This window comes from Clavelina lepadiformis, chromosome 3, assembly GCF_947623445.1.
Source record: "Clavelina lepadiformis chromosome 3, kaClaLepa1.1, whole genome shotgun sequence".
NCBI classification, from domain to species: domain Eukaryota; kingdom Metazoa; phylum Chordata; class Ascidiacea; order Aplousobranchia; family Clavelinidae; genus Clavelina; species Clavelina lepadiformis.
Window position 1 is genome coordinate 15551961 of NC_135242.1, and position 15907 is coordinate 15567867.

The 15907-nt window shown below is 34.0% G+C and overlaps 1 protein-coding gene across 16 annotated transcripts; it reads left to right on the top strand.

Annotated features, from left to right (window-relative positions):
- Positions 1 to 1849: 1849 nt before the first annotated feature.
- LOC143449661 (uncharacterized) lies at positions 1850 to 14922 on the top strand. Of its 16 annotated transcripts, XR_013114601.1 has the most exons (25): positions 1850 to 2272; positions 2842 to 2916; positions 3294 to 3359; positions 3980 to 4048; positions 4360 to 4425; positions 4516 to 4584; positions 4849 to 4917; positions 5238 to 5306; positions 6298 to 6360; positions 8752 to 8811; positions 9776 to 11106; positions 11244 to 11282; positions 11533 to 11568; positions 11697 to 11738; positions 11826 to 11861; positions 11990 to 12031; positions 12119 to 12154; positions 12283 to 12324; positions 12412 to 12447; positions 12576 to 12740; positions 12869 to 13033; positions 13162 to 13326; positions 13455 to 13619; positions 13748 to 13789; positions 13863 to 13884. XR_013114601.1 is itself a non-coding variant. In XM_076949941.1 (22 exons), exons 1-22 carry the CDS (start codon positions 2238 to 2240, stop codon positions 14653 to 14655), a joined length of 2661 nt encoding a protein of 886 aa, XP_076806056.1. In that variant the 5' UTR covers positions 1855 to 2237; the 3' UTR covers positions 14656 to 14922. The 16 variants fall into 16 exon arrangements, 13 of the variants coding, with proteins under 13 accessions (XP_076806056.1, XP_076806055.1, XP_076806057.1 ...); XR_013114602.1 differs by lacking the exons at positions 11697 to 11738; positions 11826 to 11861 and having other exon boundaries at positions 13863 to 13885; XM_076949941.1 differs by lacking the exons at positions 12119 to 12154; positions 12283 to 12324; positions 12576 to 12740; ... (1 more) ...; positions 13162 to 13326; positions 13455 to 13619 and adding exons at positions 14046 to 14081; positions 14209 to 14397; positions 14522 to 14922 and having other exon boundaries at positions 1855 to 2272; positions 11697 to 11759; positions 13863 to 13898.
- The last annotated feature ends 985 nt before the right edge of the window (positions 14923 to 15907 follow it).

Consider the following 15907-nt stretch of genomic DNA (forward strand, 5'->3'; position numbering starts at 1 on the left):
AAGCTCGGTCAACCTATTGTTGGTGAATTAAACATATGATTCTTTACAATGGCGCCTCAGAAGTGCGCTACTTACTGTACATAAGTGCTTGTATTAACTAAACGAATTTAAATTTTATAAATCAGTTTGTTGCAACAAGTTTATATGACATTAAATTACCAACATACAAAGTTTCATTGTGATACATTTAAAAGAAAATGTTTAAAGCTCGGTCAACCTATTGTTGGTGAGTTAAACATATGATTCTTTGCAATGGCGCCTCAGAAGTGCGCTACTTATTGTACATAAGTGCTTGTATTAACTAAACGAATTTGAATTTTATAAATCGGTCTGTTGCAACAAGTTTATATGACTTTAAATTACCAACATACAAAGTTTCATCGTGATACATTTAATATAAAAAGGTTAAAGCTCGGTCAACCTATTGTTGGTGAGCTAAATATGAGTATTTCCAACGGCGCCTTAGAAGCACGCTACGTTCTGTACATAAGTGCTTGTATTAACTAAACGAATTTGAATTTTATAAATCGGTCTGTTGCAACAAGTTTATATGACTTTAAATTACCAACATACAAAGTTTCATCGTGATACATTTAATATAAAAAGTTTAAAGCTCGGTCAACCTATTGTTGGTGAGCTAAATATGAGTATTTCCAACGGCGCCTTAGAAGCACGCTACGTTCTGTACATAAGTGCTTGTATTAACTAAACGAATTTGAATTTTATAAATCGGTCTGTTGCAACAAGTTTGTACGGCAATACATTACCAACATATAAAATTTCATCGAAATACATTTAATTAAAGAGTTTAAAAGTCGGTCATCCTAAAGTTGATGATGTAAATATGTCTATTTCTAATCGGCGCCTCAGAAGCACGCTACGTTCTGTACGTAATTGCTTGTATTAAGTAAACTAATTTGAGAATAGGTAAATTAATTTTTGCAGCAAATTTATATTACATAAGCCTACTTTATGAATATGGTAGATTTCATGTGCATACGTGTAATGGAAAATGTTTAAATCCGGTTATTTTAGTTCAAAATCTATTAATAGAAATATTTTATTTTATTTGACAATTTGTGAAAGCGAAACAATTTTTTGCAATGTTTTTACTTTCTTTGTTCATAATTGCATAGCTGCCTTGGTTAGTTTGCTGTAATGATTATGTCATTGCCTTTTAAGCGTTAAATTCCCCTGTTACTGTTCTTTTTTTCATCGGAGTTTCACAGATTAAGTTTTCTCTATTATTATTAATAGATTAACAGGCGACATAAATGTTTTCTATATTGTGTTGAGCGATTGAAGGACTAGTGAAAATGCTATGACTGGGTTTATATTTCGAAATTTATAATCAAATACGTTAGTGCTTCCTGTTTTTAACCCCCTTACCTTAATTTAAGTATTAACAAGGAAGTCTAGGCTAGAGGGCGTTTTTTGACGCGCGTTTTCTTGTAGGTAGGAAGTAGTTTTGGTTGTTTTGTATTACAAAACGTTTTGTTTTCATTAGGCAAATTGAGCAGAAATCTTTGAAAAGCGCAAACATGTACATAATGGATTTGTTTACGCTCTATTTAAGGCATTGTTTAAAAATATATTTATCATGATTTTTAGTTGAAGATCAATAGGCTAGTCGTAATGAGAACGATGGTTTGATGTTGCTTTTAACTCTCTGAGGTCATAGGCAGCTTTTGTTTCGTCATTGGAATTGGACATTTGGATGAATTGGTCATTCGACCTCTCTGCTGGAAGCCATTCCGCTCGACTAAAAAGCTCACAATATGTCAAAGTTCATTAGTTTATAAGCAATTTTTGACACTGATGGATTTATATTTAGGTCAGTTACATATAATCTTACTTGAAGTAAAAGCATCCTATAGAAATGACCATTAGTTAATTATGTAAGACAGTAAGGTAGTTTAAAAGTCTATTTAGGATACTTAGTTACTAGAAAATGTCATGTTGTAACTTGTAAGAGCAGTTCAATGAAATTATACAGTAATGTTAACTACTATATCCTTCAACAATTTTTTGTGGCATTCAAGTGGATATATTTATTGATTATATATATACTTCATATATGTATTAAACTATTTATTTTGCATTTATATACCTTTATTGCTGTTGTATATATTATTTATTTTATTAATAAGTTGCATGTATAACTGGTATAATAATATATTATGAATACATAAAGGAAAAATTTTAAGTCTACATCTTTTCTTTTTGATATTTTGACAATGGAAGAAAAACAATGTTCGTCAAAAAATTTCAGGTTTTGCAGCTTAACTTTTATAGCTAACTTTTCTGCATGTAGGTTAATGGCTGTTTTGTTAAACTTTGGTATAATATGTTTGTTGTATGTTTTTCACATGAATCAATGAAGTTAAAACGATTAAAGTGAAATAATCCATTCTTAGAATGTAAAAAATAAGCATGTCAATTTTCAGAAAACAGGTTCTTAGGCCATAAAATGTTGGGTAAATGTTGTCATTTCTTTACCACATAATACTGTAGATACCCCAATTTATTTTACAGCTTAATATACAGTGTCAAGAATAGACTAAAATTAAGTAATATATTATGAATCATAGGCACGCTTTGATTTTCAATGATAGCATGCTCGTCAAGAGCCTATATTGTACATATTTTGTGGTTAATTTTGCACGATTTTTAAGAATGATTTGACTTATGGAAAGGAACTTTTTTAATTATGGAAGTTGTTTGAGATTAAGGGACTACCAGTTATGTTACACAACATGCCAATATTTTATTTATTGTCAGTAGATCTAATATTTATAATGATACCTTATACTTATGTATGTTTAACTAACTCTATTTTAGTCAGACAACATCAAGACATCATTATCAAGATCTTTCGAGTGACACAGATTCAGATATACCTTCTACAAGTAAATTGTAAGTTAACAAAAACGAGTTTCAAGCTTAATTTATAAGAAATGATAGTAGTTTGGCCAAGTAAATTTGAGTTATAGCCTACTTAGGAATTTGACAAGATGGAAAACACGTATTTGTTTATTAAATGTTTGCAACAGATTAAACAGAATGCAATGTTTGCCAACATTCCTTAGCAAGTGTCTAGCTCGATTTGGCATTGATGTAAAAGGTATAAAATTGAAAAATTTGCTGGAAAGTGCAAAAGTTGGTGCAAAGTGCAAAATCAATGCCAAATCGAGTTGGACACTTGCTTAGGATTAGTGGCCAAATTCAGTTTATTTTGTGCATCGGTTCAATTAATTTCAAAAATTATACCTCATGTATTATTTCATGTTTAGTCAGAGAAAGTCAAGACGTCATCGTCGGCATTTCAGTGACTCTGATTCAGATTTGTCTTCTGTATCGTGAGTTATTTTAATTAGTTAACAGCAATCATGTCTACTAGTTTTCCAAGTTTTTATTGCAGATGTTACCATAATCGTCCACTTCAGACACTGTGCTTGTTTGGGGGTAGAAAGGAAAATTATAAGTTATATCATAACTATTTCATTTTCGTAGTATAGTACAGAAAGCCTAAGTATGATAAATGCTTGTATAGATTTTTAAAAATCTTTTATAGCTTGAGGGGAATTACCTTTTATGCTTTTAAAAATTGCGTTTTAGGTAAAATTGGGTCAAAGCATATCATCCTCGTTTTTTAAGTCTAAAAATCATACTATAAAGATTCTCTGAAAATTTATGTGGCGGTGGCCTTGCCTCCGAAAAACAAAATGTCCATGATTGAACTGAGAAAGCTTTAAATGTGTAGTTGTCATATTTTGCTCTAGTATGTACCACTGAAATTTGGAGTTAAGAGTTTGAGTTATAATGAGCTGTTTGAATATCATTGGTAGTTGATTTTCCTAGACTGATTAAGTTGTTTAGAGTTTAAAAATTTCAATTTAAGCAAGGTTGAGTTTACACGTTTCACACGTTTCTCTATTTTCTTTAATTGTTTTTCTTGTATTATTTGGTGTATGTTTAGTTGGGAAAGATCAAGACAACATCTACGAGATATTTCCAGTGATTCAGATTCATACAAATCTCGTGAACAGTGAGTTTAGAATAATAATTTGTTCTACAATTGATTTGCATAAAGTTAACTAACATATATACCTGTGGTATTTGTGTTGTTGTCAATTAACAATCTTTTTGTTTTGATATTGCCACATGGTTTGTTATATTGACATACCAGTTTTTGAATTAAATTGAAATAAGAAATGTTTATTAACTTTGAACATACCAACTACGCATAAACAAAAATGTTGTAAAATATTCAGTTTTATAGCTACTTTACTGCCATCGGTTATTTTAATGTTAAAACTAAAACTAATAGATATTTATCCTTCCCTATATCATTTTTAGTAGGAAAAAATCAAAATGTCATCATCGACATTTACGTGACATCGATTCAGATTTGTCTTCTTCGTCGTGAGTTACCTATATTTCTATTTTTCTACCATATATCGTATATTCTATAGTTGTCATTGCTACCAGAATATAATTAACTATCGATTTTAGATACACTAGTCAATCTGAGATGAAGCAACATCAGGGTTTTTTTGGTGAATCTCCTGGCAGCAGAAGAAGGTATTTTATTCAGATAGTACCCTTAGGTGAAATTTTTACACCATATACCTTGTTATAGAGCGCTATAGAAAGCAAGTTACTCATTGTAAATGCAACAAAGATCACGCTAAAATCGGCGTCAGTTTTAAATTTACTTCCAATTGAAATTTTAACTAACATGAAGCAACTTCACCAGTCCTGGTTATTATTAGACTAAATCAACAAAATTTACATAACTCAAAATGATTTCTTCGCTTCCGATTTTTAAACTTTCACTGTATTTAGTAGGGAAAAATCAAGACATCATCGTCAAGTTGTTTCTAGTGATGCAGATTCAGACAAATCCCGTAAACAGTGAGTTTACAAAATTTGTTTTACAATTTACAAAAAATTAGCTTTGGAACATGCTTATTGAATTTGTGCTAATTTAGAGCGTTTGTACTGTGATATTGTTTAACAAGTTGTAATGCACATACAATCATGCAAATAATAGCAAATACCACCAAAGCCACCAAAGAGCTTATTGTATTGTAGCTTATTTAACAAAGCGGGTATCGGGCCACGATTATCAGTTTACATGCTTAACTTGCACTTTCTGAATATAGTTTATTGATTTCTGGTTTAGAATGTTTCCTGCATAAGCTAATATTGTTATGGCATTGTTTTGCACATAGACAGAGAAAATCAAGATATCTTCATCAGGGATATTCAAGTGATTTAACATCAGACTCATCTCCTAAACTGTGAGTTAGTTAAAAGCTAATAAATTCATCTGCTATGATAACTGTTTAATGATACTTTTACTGTATTGAAAACATTTTTTTAGAATTGTAAAAGAATGCAAAGTTTGTTATAGCAAGTCTTTCCAAATTATTTTACATTAATGAGGGCTGGGGATTACTTATACCAAAATCCTTTGACTCCTACTCTTCCATATGTAACATATGTTTTTTACAACTTTTGACCAGCATGCAAAACAAATTTGATTTGCAATTAATCACTTACACTGCATTGTCTTAACAAGTCTTTGATGAATGTTTGTTTTAATGCACAAGCTGACATTTAAGCATGCCTACTAAGTGTGATTCTATCCTTAATTGTTCTTTTAACTTTAACTTGTGTGATGCCATTATTGTCCTCTGGGGACAGCAGGAAAGTAAAGTGTAGAAAATAATAAGTTGTAACAGTAGCTTCATTCACATGGCATGTTTGAAAACAATACTTTGTGCTCACAACACATATGCAATATATTAATTATAATTTAACAATAGCTGCGTAAACCTTTTCTGGATTTTTACAAAGCAATAGAGGAATGTCTGTTTGAGTCCTGGTTTAATTGGTCTTTTTTTGTGCCAGCCATATTGCAATCATGATTAGGATACTAGAGTGGTTGTGTAAGTGAAAGAATTTGCTATATAGCGCTTCAGTGAAACAAGCTTCATTTTTACTCATCAGTTAAATATTCAAACATTGTCAGTTTTTCTGGCTGCTTAACGATGTGTATGCTCAGACATTCATACAATAATGAAATATTACAAACTGTAGGACTATCGCAGTATGAACAGGATTCACTGCCTGATTAAGACCCATGTTCATTGCCCAGAAATTGAACTACAACAGTTACAAAAACATTTTTTTAAATATTTGTTAGATTGAGTTTTCAAGAACCTGTGATAAATAAATACTAATTTTAACTCTTAAATAAGTATAAAATACACATTGTATATATTTTAGTTTCAGAAAATCAAGGCGTCAGCGTCAACATTTTTCAAGTTACTCTTCTGGAAATCGAAAACGGTGTGTGTAATTATCGCATGCTTTAAAATCTGTAATGTTGTTACGTTAGCAAGTTTTGAAGCATTACTATATTAACTGATATTGAAGAAAAATAGCTACAAATTGCGTTTTCGATATGTTTTTGGAGTACAACAGGTTTTTATAAAATTTTAAAATAAAACAATTTTTCCAGATGTTTGGAGAAATGTAATAGATGTGAATACAGTATTTACTTGATGTTTATTGTTGACATGGTATGATAATCTTTATTCTTAGACTGAAAAAAGTCTTTGCACAACTTATACCTGGCAATGATTTCTTATTGCATTAGCCCCATTTTTTCATGTCTACATCAACAGACAGGGTTACATTTGTGGCCATGACCCCCTCTCATTAGAGATACGTTGATAAGCAAATTGGAAAATTTCCAATTGTTTGACCATGCACGACCTGTTGTTACTGATTGATTAGTTATTTACTTGTTCTTTCGTATGAGGTTGGCTCAAGCATATTCAGAGCCTATCAATTGTAGCCAATTCTTCCCATCTTCGTCAGGGGTCTTCAGGTCCCCTTGGCCTATGGGTGGGTGTAGGACACGACAAAAAGATGATATGTTCTGCTGTTTGTGATTCTACACCGCTAATGCATGATAGTATATAGTGCACTGCTTTACCTTGCGTGCATGGTGCATGTCTGCATTACTAAAACGGCCATTGGCTAGGAGCTGTCCGGTTATGGAATTTGCTGTAATCGGGCAACGTTTTGACTGGGATTTTCGTCCAGTGAGATGGTTAAAGATCTTCCACGCTTTTCTGCTGGAATGCGTGAAATCAATGTCCTTTACAGTATCCTCCCAGCGCTTCCTACGTTTTTTGTCGAGGCATTTTGGCAGGTCTGTGGCCTTGGAGGCAGCATTACTAGGTTTCTTGGCACTCACGAATGCGTCATAGTGGTTATTACATTCAACATCCCATGTGGGGATGTAGTGTTGATGACGGCCACTTGGTATGATCTTCTTTGCAGCGTCAGTGAGTAACTGGGAGAATGCAGAGTAGGCTGCATTCAAAATGGTCGAGTTGGGGTCAGGTAGCTTTTCAGATCCAAACTCGACCAATCGAGTGTATTGTTGCCATCTGGCTTTCTGGAGGTTCTATCTTTAGACTGGTTTTGTTTTCAAAGGTTCTATTGGTTTTATTAGTGGTGGTCTGTGTTGAGATCTTGGGAATTTATCCAAAATAAAACGTCTCGGGCCAGGTCCAGTGTTGAGATTTGCGAAAGCCAGGTCAGGGTTGGAGGTGGTGTTCCATCTGTCTGAGCAGAAACTGCCGGGCTGTTTATGGTCAAACAAAAGGTGGACATCGGAGGCCGAAGCCCATTCTTCAAGTGCTGTGCCATTGTGGTTTGTAGCGCTGTAGCCCAAGATAGTACTGTGGCAGTAGAAATCGCCAGCATAGACGACGGGGATGGAATTTTTAAGTAGCCTGGCAGGGGACGGTTTGTAGACATCAATGACATTAACGCCTTCCACCTCTACAGCCATCCATTCTGTTTCGGAGTTAGCCGAGGTGTATCCGGCAATCTTGAGGCGGGATGTATCAATTACATGGATTTCTTGTTGGAGGATGGCGGTGACTTTGTGGGTACTCACAAGGTGTTCCAAGATGTTGATTTTGGCTTTTGTGAGACCTTCTACATTCAGCTGTAACAGCGTGACACCTTCCCGTTCGGCAGTTTGAGCTGCCTGCCCTAAGAAGGGAACATGTTTCGGGTCAGTATTAGGTTGCTGGAGCTGAGTTCGCATTTTGCTAGATAGCTTCTTATTTGCTTTTCCAGGTTGTTGATATTGGTCTGACAGACGTCAGTTTCCAGGATTCACCACGATGAGGTCATCAACTTAAATCCCTTCAACTTGAAGTTATTTACTAATGTGTCCATCAGTTTACTGTTTGTCTTTGTGCAATGCTTTAGATTAATCATAAACTGTTTTTTTTTGCATTAGAAAATTATATGGATTTGTTAATTCTAAAAAAAACAAGTTGTGCTGGTAACCCCTTGAATGGTCTCTGCATTAAAATTCCAACTCATATTTTTTCTGTACGTGCTACTACATAGCATTTTTTGAAAACAAAGCAAAGAATTGGTTGCATTTTTACAGTGAATTTTTAAAAGAAAAAAATTTAAATATGCAATGATTTTTGTTCGATTTTTTATGGCTGTGTCTTTAAGTTAAGAGATGTAGATGTTAAAACTAAATGTAGCTTCTGACCTTTACAAAGGCAATTTTTTGGTTCCTTGTTCTGGCAACTTTTAACCAACCTGATACAAAGCATTTTGTAATATTAGTTATCGGTCTATGTAGCTGGTTACTTACACATTTTGACTAATATGAGTTAATTGTAATTTGTTTATTAGAAACAAAAATGTAGACACAAAGGCTTCCTCTTCGTCTGTGATGTCAAGAAATATTAAAAGGTAAGTTTTTATAGCGTACAAAAACTGTGCAAATATAACTTTTGACTTGGTATATGTAACAGTTTAATTTGATGCAGCAGTTCGGTTTGAATTACTTCTGTTCCGTGTTTTGTTGGAATAAGTCAAATATATAGTAATCTTCTTTGCATGTGTTAACAGGACTGATAGTTTCGGTGTTTGTAATCCCTGTTACTTTATTTTATTTTATTTATACATTTTCGGTAGTTAATTCGGTAGTTAATCCGCTTAATTCGGACGACGGATAACCCGGACAAGCGCTTTATTCGGCCAAAATGCTCGGGAATGGAACAAAAGTAAAAACTGAACGTAAAAAACTCCCGTTAAGTGTTAATTCGGACAATTCTCCGCTTAATTCAAACACAGGTTCGCAATTCCATCGTTACGTTATGACATAATAAACAGTACTTCGTTCGTTTTAAGACAAGATGCAATTGCATTATGAGCGATTATGGTGAAACAATGACGATCGATGCAGTAACAATCGACAATGAACTCATATAACGCCGTGCCAGCTTCATAGTCGCTTTTTCTTTGGTACAATCGCGTTCATCTTGTAGGGAAAAATTGTATAGAAAAGTTTAGCACAATAAGTGAAATTCCTCACTAAAGTAAACGAAGACGTTTTAAGCGATCAGTGCCAGTTACTGCAGTATAGCGCAGGTGCAATTCATTTATTACGCAACACTACAGTATTTTAAATGCGTTTTCTGCCTTCACGCATGACATTAAACGAACAATTGATTTTCCGCTTAATTCGGCCAAAAGTGAGCGGAACCAAAGTGTCCAAATTAAGCGGATTTGACTGTATATGTAAAATTAATATATTATTAATATTCTTTCTCATAAGACTAGAGTAGCTTATCACTATTATCAGTCATTATGATGGTTGTTCCCTTTCTGTTCATATGAATAGAACTGATTGCTCTATTTCTATACTTTAAAGGTCTTCGGCAGGGAGAATTATAAGGACATGTCCCTATTGTAAAAAAACCTATGTAAATGTTTCCAATCACTGCAAGAAACACCCAGACATACCCAAGGAAAACTTATTATATGACAGCTTTGCTAAAAAAATGAAAAAAGCTGGTTATGAGCAGTTTGCAGGTTATTTCTGCACACTATGTGGGAGGTCTGTGCTAGGTATCGAAAGTCACATCAAGCACAAACATAAAGAAATAATTTTAAAGTCAGAGGAATTCAATAAAATTTGTGAAGAATCAAAGGTTAAGAAGTCTGATTTACAGTTTTATTTGACAAGATATCAAACAACCTTACAGACAATGGGAATTGGCAAAAGAAACGAGTGTAGCGAGGCTGAAGCTCGGCGATATGTGCAACAAGTTAGAACCTTAACAAGCGGTCTGGAAGATATAAAGTATCCCACAAAAATTTATCAGACTTTATGCCAACAAATTTCAGGTGAAGGACATGACAGCACCAGGTATGCCTACCTGGCAACGCTAAACAACTTTTTGCAGTTTATGCAGATTGAATTCGGAGACATCCAGAAAACTGAAATCGAGAAGCTTTCAAAATATGTCAACCAATGGTTGCAGAGGCAAAGACAGAAAAAAGAAAAACGAGAACGTTTTGTTAAGGACAATTCAATCAAAAAACTAAGAAAACATTCTTTCCCTGGACAAAAAATTAAAGCATATGAAAGAGCCACTGAAAAAGAAGCAGCTGCCATCCGATGTAAGACACTGGGCTCATTGACCAAACAAGAAATAACTTTCGTTTGTGGCGATATCTTTGCCAGAATAATTTGTAGGCTTGGTTGTAGGTCTTCCACAATAACTGGAATAAAACGAAAAGAAGTGGAGGACCATGAGGTCATGGATTCTGGTTTTTATTCCATTTTGGTAGCTGACCAGAAAGAAAAAACGAGGCATGCTTGTCTCGTACTATCACCAGAGGAGTTTGAAGATGTCAAGAAAACATCTGACCATGTATGGTCATTTTTACAAGCACTACCAACTCTTAATGATCGTGTGTTTCCCAGTTTATCTGGCAGCAATTTGAAAGGAAGAATGTCTTCAGCCGCCTTTAACACAATATACAAGAAAATTAGCAGAAAATGCTTTAAAACTCCGGTCAATGTAACTGAAACAAGAAAATTAATAACCAGAGAAATCAGTGGTAAGCCACGACAAATAAAGGAAGCAATTGCTAGGGCTGAAGGACACACTCTTGGCGTTGCAGATACATTTTATGATGTCACACACCCTTCTGAAATTGTGCAAACCGCTCGAATATATCTGGAGGAGATCGCAAGTAAGAAAAATACTAACAATATTGTTTAGTGTCATATCTCTTGTATCAGTTTTGTGTTTTATTGATGCATTGATAATGAAAATTGTTAATCCGTGATTACATTTTTTGAAGCATAGTTAAATTTACTTTACTTTTAGTGAAAACGGTTTCTGAAAGTGGTGTAAAATCTAACACAGGTATGTAGGTGTCTTATTTACCAAAATTCTTAATCGAAATTTTATATCATATTTTTTATAAAAGATGATTGCTTCATAAAGTTGTAGGAAATTTTCTATAAATAAAATTTCTAATAGCACTAAACCTGACTGATATGCGATCAAGCGGTTGTCAAATAGATAACATTTTACTGAAGACTGTGAAATGAATAATGGAGGTAATATTTCCAAGTATTAAATGGTTTAAAAAATGTATTCACTTTTGAAACAGGTGCAGTCGCTGGCAGTCAGACACAAAAAGCAGCAGGTTTTTCACAAGTTTATTAGTATGCTCATTAAGATAAAATGGTATTTTTTGTTCGATGAGTGTTATAGTAGCCTATATGCCTGTTATGGTTTATCATCTTTAGCAAAGTTTTTATTTTTGTTTTGCAGAGCCAGTTCCCAACGTGACTGACAAAAGCGATTGTCAAATAGGTAGAGATCTCACAGAAGATGGTGAAATGAATAGTAGGTGTGATATTTCTAAATATTAAATGGTTTAAATACTCACTTTTTGAACAGGTGCAGTCACTGGCAGTCAGACACAAGAAGCAGCAGGTTTGTCACAAGTTTATTAGTATGCACATTTAGATAAACTGGTATTTTTTGTTCGATCAGTTTTATAGTAGCTTATATGCCTGTTATGGTTTATCATCTTTAGCAAAGTTTTTATTTTTGTTTTGCAGAGCCAGTTCCCAACGTGACTGACAAAAGCGATTGTCAAATAGGTAGAGATCTCACAGAAGATGGTGAAATGAATAGTAGGTGTAATATTTCTAAATATTAAATGGTTTAAATACTCACTTTTTAAACAGGTGCAGTCACTGGCAGTCAGACACAAGAACCAGCAGGTTTGTCACAAATTTATTAGTATGCACATTAAGATAAAATGGTATTTTTTGTTCGATCAGTGTTATAGTAGCTTATATGCCTGTTATGGTTTATCACCTTTAGCAAAGTTTTTATTTTTGTTTTGCAGAGCCAGTTCCCAACGTGACTGACAAAAGCGATTGTCAAATAGGTAGAGATCTCACAGAAGATGGTGAAATGAATAGTAGGTGTAATATTTCTAAATATTAAATGGTTTAAATACTCACTTTTAAAACAGGTGCAGTCACTGGCAGTCAGACACAAGAAGCAGCAGGTTTGTCACAAGTTTATTAGTATGCACATTTAGATAAACTGGTATTTTTTGTTCGATCAGTTTTATAGTAGCCTACATGCCTGTTATGGTTTATCACCTTTAGCAAAGTTTTTATTTTTGTTTTGCAGAGCCAGTTCCCAACGTGACTGACAAAAGCGATTGTCAAATAGGTAGAGATCTCACAGAAGATGGTGAAATGAATAGTAGGTGTAATATTTCTAAATATTAAATGGTTTAAATACTCACTTTTTAAACAGGTGCAGTCACTGGCAGTCAGACACAAGAACCAGCAGGTTTGTCACAAATTTATTAGTATGCACATTAAGATAAAATGGTATTTTTTGTTCGATCAGTGTTATAGTAGCTTATATGCCTGTTATGGTTTATCACCTTTAGCAAAGTTTTTATTTTTGTTTTGCAGAGCCAGTTCCCAACGTGACTGACAAAAGCGATTGTCAAATAGGTAGAGATCTCACAGAAGATGGTGAAATGAATAGTAGGTGTAATATTTCTAAATATTAAATGGTTTAAATACTCACTTTTAAAACAGGTGCAGTCACTGGCAGTCAGACACAAGAAGCAGCAGGTTTGTCACAAGTTTATTAGTATGCACATTTAGATAAACTGGTATTTTTTGTTCGATCAGTTTTATAGTAGCCTACATGCCTGTTATGGTTTATCACCTTTAGCAAAGTTTTTATTTTTGTTTTGCAGAGCCAGTTCCCAACGTGACTGACAAAAGCGATTGTCAAATAGGTAGAGATCTCACAGAAGATGGTGAAATGAATAGTAGGTGTAATATTTCTAAATATTAAATGGTTTAAATACTCACTTTTTAAACAGGTGCAGTCACTGGCAGTCAGACACAAGAACCAGCAGGTTTGTCACAAATTTATTAGTATGCACATTAAGATAAAATGGTATTTTTTGTTCGATCAGTGTTATAGTAGCTTATATGCCTGTTATGGTTTATCACCTTTAGCAAAGTTTTTATTTTTGTTTTGCAGAGCCAGTTCCCAACGTGACTGACAAAAGCGATTGTCAAATAGGTAGAGATCTCACAGAAGATGGTGAAATGAATAGTAGGTGTAATATTTCTAAATATTAAATGGTTTAAATACTCACTTTTAAAACAGGTGCAGTCACTGGCAGTCAGACACAAGAAGCAGCAGGTTTGTCACAAGTTTATTAGTATGCACATTTAGATAAACTGGTATTTTTTGTTCGATCAGTTTTATAGTAGCCTATATGCCTGTTATGGTTTATCACCTTTAGCAAAGTTTTTCTTTTTCTTTTGCAGAGCCAGTTCCCAACGTGACTGACAAAAGCGATTGTCAAATAGGTAGAGATCTCACAGAAGATGGTGATAAATATTAAATTGTTTAAATTAATATACTCTTTTACTTTTTCAACAGGTGCAGTCACTGGCAGACAGGCACAAGAAGAATCAGGTTTGTTAAAAACTGAATTAGTAAATACGTAAGGATACATGTATAGGTAGGTGTGTGTTAAGTTAGTGAATATTGCTTGTTGTTCTGGAAAAGTCTGTTTTGTTTATGTTTTCATCGGTTCAAACAAAAAATCCTTCTGTTTCTTAGGCCCAACGATAGGTGTTGCTATCTCTTTTTCTGAAGGTATCGTATCTACGTGATTATTGGTTATTCGTAGTTATGCTTTCTTACTGAAATTAAAACATTAACCGAAGTTGGTCTTTCATTCCGTAGCAACGTGCCTAAAATTTGTTTTGTTATATCTAAATAGCTAACGTCATAAGAGTGAAATTCACCTATGACCGAATTATCCTGGACATCTTCAGGCCTGCTGACATCAGATTTGCTTCGGGAGGTGATGTTCAGTCGCTTGCTGACATAAAAATGGGCGAAAAATGTCTAGCTCGGTGGCCTCCAGACAAACAGTTTTATTTAGCTACAAGAGTTGACCCATCCTTCTGTAAGTTAGTATGGATTTAGTTGAAGTTTCAATCTACCATTAAGCTTTTACTACCTGTTTGTTTGCGAAAAAAATAGCGTCATTTAGTACAAACAAACTTAGGAAGTGCGTGTTATTTTTTTAGGTACGCCCAAGAAACGAAGAGAAGGAACTTATTACTCAGATTCCGACACTTCTCCTCAAAAAAAAGTACAATTGCCAGTGACAGCCAAAAGAAGAAGAAAGAAAATTACATTTACCAACTTTGAATACGCTTGAACTTGTGTAGTTTGAGTTATTTTTTTACTATCTTCTCTTTTTCATTCATTTTCAAATTTCTGTTTCGCGTTCATTATCTGCAGCATTTTTTATATCGTGTTATCTTGATACTTTGCAACTGTATTATATCTTTATTGAAGTATGGAATAATGTGTCATTAGTGGAATGATTTACAATATTGCATTACTTTGAGAATTTTTTGTGGGTTTACTTTCCCTGTATAGTGTATATGCATCCACCTAGCTCCAATAAAATATTATTCTGCAAATTTCACATGACAATAATTTCTAGTAGATCTTTATCGCCAGCTGCTGGTGGACGAGTTTTAGTTTCAAGGAACAAATTTCCTAACAAAATTTGTTTGCAAACAACTTTTTAAAAAAAAAAGAGCGTATCAAAATTTGTTACATTAGTTAATCTTCATAAATCTTAATTTTGAAAATTTGTTCCCGCGCGTGTATATGGTTCTGGGTTGAATTGTCCGCGGGTTGAATCGTCCATTGGTTGAATTGTCCATCGTTGGGATTTTTCGATTAATTGCATATTTAGAAATTTACCTTTAAAATAAAAAAACAAAGAAATTATGCCTTTTACAAGCATATACGGGCCCTTAGTAGATAGTGTCCGCATTAGCGCATTTTTATTTGTAATAACAACCGCCATTAGTTTTTCCCTACCGCGCCAATGATGATGAATCGTTGATTTTTACGACTGGCTTTCACAAAGTAGGCTTTGTAGCTTGTTTTATTTACAAAGAATACAGAGTAGTTCTAAAAAAATCTGCTGGTTTTGTTGCTATGTACTGCTTCTCTATCCTGAGCGGTTTGGACTTTAAAAAGCGGTGGCCACGGTATTCAACCCAAACGGGATTGCACAACGAGATTGCACCCAACGAAATTGCAATTTTTGCAGCCACATAGAATTGTACTTGTACCCATAAAGGAATTAAAGCGAATAGTGGAATTAATAATATAAGGAATTAATATTACGAAATTACACCCAAATGAGATTCCACCCACACGGACTCAGACGCATATTTAGGGTTTTAGTGCCCGGGAACAGCGGGAACATATGCTCCCCCACTTGTCAAAACAAATGAGAAAAGCGAACACCGAAGGATTGGACTATAATGGCATTCGCTTAATTTCCACATTTATTACCTCGTCGCCGGTCCAATAAGTGCGAAGCGCAAATTATGAAACGAATTCTAACATTTATTCGTACAATAATAGCTGTACAATTTTATCTAATA